The sequence below is a fragment of the Notothenia coriiceps genome, unplaced genomic scaffold (genome assembly GCF_000735185.1).
Source record: "Notothenia coriiceps isolate Sejong01 unplaced genomic scaffold, NC01 NC01_scaffold00013847, whole genome shotgun sequence".
In the NCBI taxonomy this organism is placed as follows: domain Eukaryota; kingdom Metazoa; phylum Chordata; class Actinopteri; order Perciformes; family Nototheniidae; genus Notothenia; species Notothenia coriiceps.
This window is the reverse complement of record NW_011346548.1, coordinates 1-5,731: the sequence shown is the minus strand read 5'-3', so window position 1 is coordinate 5,731 and position 5,731 is coordinate 1. Positions and strand designations below refer to the sequence as shown.

The 5,731-nt window shown below is 41.2% G+C and overlaps 1 protein-coding gene across 1 annotated transcript; it reads left to right on the top strand.

The window, feature by feature from the left end:
• Positions 1-265: 265 nt before the first annotated feature.
• LOC104948165 (protein enabled homolog) lies at positions 266-5,693 on the top strand (the record flags this gene model as incomplete). The annotated part of the gene is made up of 2 exons (XM_010774328.1): positions 266-394; positions 5,368-5,693. Coding segments are annotated over 2 exons (455 nt in total), but the record flags the coding sequence as incomplete, so codon positions are not given.
• Between the last annotated feature and the right edge of the window lie 38 nt (positions 5,694-5,731).

The following is a 5,731-nucleotide window of genomic DNA, read 5'->3' as shown; positions in this document are numbered from 1 at the left end:
ATTTGCTGGATTTCTTTTTCTTATTTTGTCTCTCATAGTTGAGGTTATACCTAGGACTAAAATTACAGGCCTCTCTTATCTTTTTAAGTGGGAGAACTTGCACAATTGGTGGCTGACTAAATACTTTTTTGCCCCACTGTATGTGTTGCACCTTATCAAATAAATCCTTCAGCACATCTGTGTGACGGAGCCTTTATTAAATGCTAACTATAAACTGTGTTTAAAAGTTGTATGATATGACGAGTCTCCTTCCTTGAAATGGTAGAGGAGGAGTTGCGTGTGACTGTCATGTTGAGGATGTCTCTGTGTCACCCCCTGCAGGCCCCACCTGTCCCCGGCAGGGCCCCCAGGTTCAGAATGGCCCCTCTTCTGAGGAGATGGACCTGCAGAGAAGGTAATGCCAAACACTAACTGACTACTACTAAAATATATAACTAATGGAATACACACATACACACACTTGCATTCACTTGTTGTGTTCCTTCCCCACACAAGGCCACACTCTCTCTCAGGTAGTAGTGAGGATGTGTGCAGCTAGAAACACACCCCACACACTTCATGCATACACATGGTGTAGTAATGTTGGACAGCTGTTGGCTCAGGTCTAGAAGCTGTTAAAGGATTTATTGGAAATGATTAGGTCTACACACTATCTCACACACACACACACACACACACACACACACACACACACATACTAGTTATAGGGCAGCCTCTTATTGCAGCTGGTGTTTGTGATGTGAGGGTAGCACAGTTTGTGAACAGGTGCTCCTGCAGGCTTCCGTCAGCCGTCAGGACTCCACTCACTCATTCAGGGAATATTTACAGCCCCCCATCAATCACACCAGCCGGCTCCACTCTTTTTCATCCATCTCTGTCTCAGTGACAAGAAAGGGGAATTAAAGAAGAGGTGGACGACCGTAAGACAGTAAGATCTTTTCTGCTGTCATGTGACCCTGTGCGAAACCCCATTACAGTGTGTGTGTGTGTGTGTGTGTGTGTGTGTGTGTGTGTGTGTGTGTGTGTGTGTGTGTGTGTGTGTGTGTGTGTGTGTGTGTGTGTGTGTCGAATCGAGAGAGAGAGAGAGAGAGAGAGAGAGAGAGAGAGAGAGAGAGAGAGAGAGAGAGAGAGAGAGAGAGAGAGAGAGAGAGAGGATGTGATGCATGGACTTGTATCAAAGTGAGGATGGTGGAGAAATGTAATAAATGTGTGTTAGCTGTTGAAAACACCAGCAGCTGCTCTGGATGGCACCTTGTCAGTAACACATTTTGATATCTGCAGATATTTACGCACACACTCACAAAAATATCTAAAACCAATATGGTGGATTGGCTTGATGATTTCATAAGGCAAAAGGAAACATAAAGCTGTATAGAAACTGTTACGGTCGGTCTTCCACCCTTTAGTGTTACTAAGACCCCTAGCGTCACTTTATTAGCATCCTGTCTTGCATCCTTGTGGATTCAAAGAGGAAAGCAATCTTTTTGCATGTGCACATATGTCTATATTTGTGCGGGGATTCAGCCCATGCGCCCGCCCACGCTCCCTCAGCAACAGTTTCCTTGGCAACTCTTGTCACGAGGCCAGTAAGACGGCAGCTGAACTGTGAGGCTTTTCACAGCAGTGAATCCTGGAACACTAATGCCAGGCAGAGAGGGAAAATCTGTGCTAGCTCCTCCTGTCACAGGAAGGGAATATGGAGACATGTGGAAGTGACAAATACATCAAACACTCTCCCCTGACCATCCTTATTTTTTCACATAATCGGTTCTGGAATTGTTATTTAAAAAAAGAAAACAAAGGAATATTATTTTCAATATTGGGTGTGAAAGGTAATAACAGTGGACTCCCACACATGTATCACATGTCCATGTGCACTGTTCAGGTGTTACAATCCTATTTCAACTAGTTTACAACTTTATTGTCTTTCTAACACAACATTTGGCCAACAGTCAAGATTTTTAAAAGCCACAGAGTTATAAATCATTCATCAATGCCAGTGCAAACTAACTGAGGACAGACTGAGCAAGTACAGCCATCTCCAAAGAACGAGACAACGGACTGGAGTCTAATGACTGTCAGGATAAAGTTGGCATGTTAGCGCTCCCTGGCCCAGCTGGAGGGATCTGCTTTGCTCATACACACTCTGAGTACTTCCCAGTAGCAACGTTGTGTTTTCCTGACACAGAAGTTTACTCTATCCACACACTACTGTTTGTACACTGTCACTTGGTAGTGTCCACACACCTTTAGGTTGTGAACATTGGTAACACTTTATGGTAATGGTACATGAATCATCATGACTTAATGCATGAATTCATTCATGTAGTACTCATGTAGTACTTCATGAACTATCAGTAATGTACAGGTATTAATGGTATCTCATGCATGACTTAATGCAGGAACAATACCTTAATTAGTGCATCAACTAATATAAGGTACCTCAATCATCATGACTTCTGAGTTATTAATGATGTTCATGTCTTCTTCATATAGATCTGCAGTTAAAGTGTCAGGCCAAAAAACTGAGCAGTCACAGCAATTCCAAGTGTTGTAATCATGAGCAACTAGGCATGACTTTGTCATTACTTCATCATGTTTGTGCCCCTTCAAATAAAGTGGTGACCTGTTCCGTCGTTTGCACTGATAAATAACATGTGATTAATGGCCTATGTGAAATCACCTTATTAACCATTTGGTGCTCATGCATCAATCATCTTTGTGATCCCTCAAATAAAGTCAGCCCTTATGTCTATTTAGGCATCATGTATTTGGCGATATTACAAATGCAAATTAGATCATCATTTTGGACTTAATTTCAATTATCAATTATTTAGTTAGGATTATTTTTGAAGTATCATACAGTATTATCTTAAAGCTCATAAACCATTTAAGATAACTCATATTAACACACTTTAATTTATAATCCAAAGCCAGCAAGATCACATTTTCACATATCATGTCACATAAGAAAGCAATATAAATGTTCGGCAAAGACACAAGATACATGGCAAAAGTAAGTTAATAGTAAATCATACTATTATATTGTTGAATTATTTGTGATTTGAACTTGACCACAACAGATCAAATGCCCTGAAATGACTTGCGTATAGATCATCAGGGATTTATCTTTCAGAAAAAACCTCCTGACTCATATGTAATGATAATAGATGTGAGGCACGGACAGGGGCTATCTTGAAACGTCCATCTTCTTCATATCTGAAGTCAGTGAGCTCTTGGTGGTTCAGGGAAACATGACCCGAATGTCTTTCAGTAAACGACGAGAGGTCCTTTCTTATGCCTGTTTCCAAGCCAGTAAGTCCATTCTATAACTGCAAGATGTTCTTTCAAAAGTTTCTCAGTTCGGTTTCCCCTAAGCTGCCAAATTATTGATTTGTAGTTAATCATGATTACAACACTTTGAATTCAACAGAATGCATCCACTACTGTGACCGACAGACAGGGTCACCGCTTTATTTGAAGGGGCACAAACATGAAGTCATGACAAAGTCATGCTTAGTTCATCATCATTACAACACTTCGAATTGCTGTGACTGGTCAGTTGTTTGGCCTGACACCTTAACTGCAGATCTATATGAAAAAGACATGAACATCATTAATAACTCAGAAGTCATGAAGATTGAGATACCTTAGTTGATGCATTAATTAAGGTATTGTTCCTGCATCAAGTCATGCATGAATTCATGATGATTCATGTACCCTTACCATAAAGTGTTACCTGAACATTAAACTCATTCACCTGTTCCTAATCACTCTGTGCACCCTTTGGAGACATTTTAACAGTCATTGTTCACCAACACTGAACATTTTGTTAGTATCCTGTTGTACCCAAAGTCAGTGGATTAATTTACTAATTTATTAACCCTACAAACATTATGGTTTGAAATTAAGCCTCTCCATCTTTTGTACAATGAAATGACAGGAAGCATATATCCAGAGCAAAATCTGAATATATATATATATATATATATATCATAATAAATATTTGACAAATCTATCAAATATTAATATATTTTATACTTTTTTATGTATTTACTGATGAATTATTTCATGAAAATAAACACAATGAAACTGGTTACCAGCCCTCAATAAGAGAGAGTTGGAACACATTTTGTAAACTACTACTACACACTGTGTATGTGTACGTGTGATCTTTGGTGGGATAATAATCCTCTTAGTTCTTAATAAATCAATCTGCCAACACAGCTGGTAGTTAAAGTGCAGCAGATTTGAAACGCTGATGGCAGTTTAGCCATCCTGGCATAGAAACGGGCAAGATGAAGACTACTGCCACAAATGATCATGATAACTTCCCTCTTTTATTGGAGGGACATGGGAGTCAATGAGATTGAGGTGTAGCAGACATAAAGATATATTCTGAAATCTCCTTAACTCCTCCCTTGCATCTTATTGGTCAGGATAATCCTGTGAAGCTCTGCAGCCGGGTCACTAGCTTTGATGCTATCTATTTTCCCTATATTCAGTCACAATGTAACCCAACACTGCAATAGTTACAAGCGAGTGATTGTGTGCAAAAGAGGGCCCATAGAAAAAGAATCATCGTAACATATTAGATTACTGGCTCTTTTTTTGTATTAAGAAGAAGACAAACTGTATCAAGCCCTGTAGGAGAAATTCAATATTCACTTTATTGTTCTGTATCACATCACACAGGCCTGAAATACACACATGCACAAACAGTATTAGTGTAGTGGAGAGGTGTCAGAGCGGGGGGGCTGCCATGCCTTGCTCAATGACACCTTGGGTGGCCTAAAACAAAGCCTGAATTTCTAAATTGACAGATTGTCTTCCTTTATTGTCATACAAGACACTTCTACCTGGTAATGAGAGTATGGCGCACACATCCTGTGTCTCTGTTATATACAGAAGCTGTGTTATTCTCGTTCATGCCCTTTTCTTATTTGAAATAGCTCTTACAGCAGTTTCCCTACAGAGACCAGTATAATTCTATCATCAGCATGGTTCTCTATCACACAGCTAACACACTGCTGCCTTCTGCTGACCCCTGCTGACTGAAGCTGCATCTGCACTTTACATAGAAGACCTACAGGAAGACCCCATATCATTTTACATTTTTGCCTCTTATTTGATTTATTTGTCTTTGGTTTGCAGTTTGCAGCAGAGGGAGATTATAACCACAGGCAGTCCTCACTTTGTATTTGAATGTGCCCGGAATAGCTTGAACTAATATAATGACAGCATAGAAGCCTTTTCTCAAACTCACCTCACACAACCACAAAGTATACACTAGTCTAAGTATATATAATAAGAAATAGATTTATTTCCCTTAATTAGTTATCTCGTCTTTCTCCTCTCCTCCTCCAGGCAGCTTCAGGAGTCGCAAAGGCAGAAGGAGATCGAACGAGAGCATCAGGAGCTGGAGCGCCAAGAGAGGGAGCGCCAAGAGAGGGAGCGAGGAGAGAGGGAGCGAGGAGAGAGGGAGTGCCAAGACAGGGAGCGCCTGGAGCGCGAGAAAAAGGAACGTGAACGTCAGGAACGTGAACGTCAGGATTTTGAAGCAGAGCGTGAGGCTCAGGCGGAGAGGGAGCAGCAGGAGCAGCAGGAGCAGCAGGAGCAGCAGGAGCAGCAGCAGGAGCAGCAGGAGCAGCAGGAGCAGCAGGAGCAGCAGGACTGCAGGAGCCACAGGATCAGCAGGAGCCACAGGAGCCACAGGAGCATCAGGAGCACC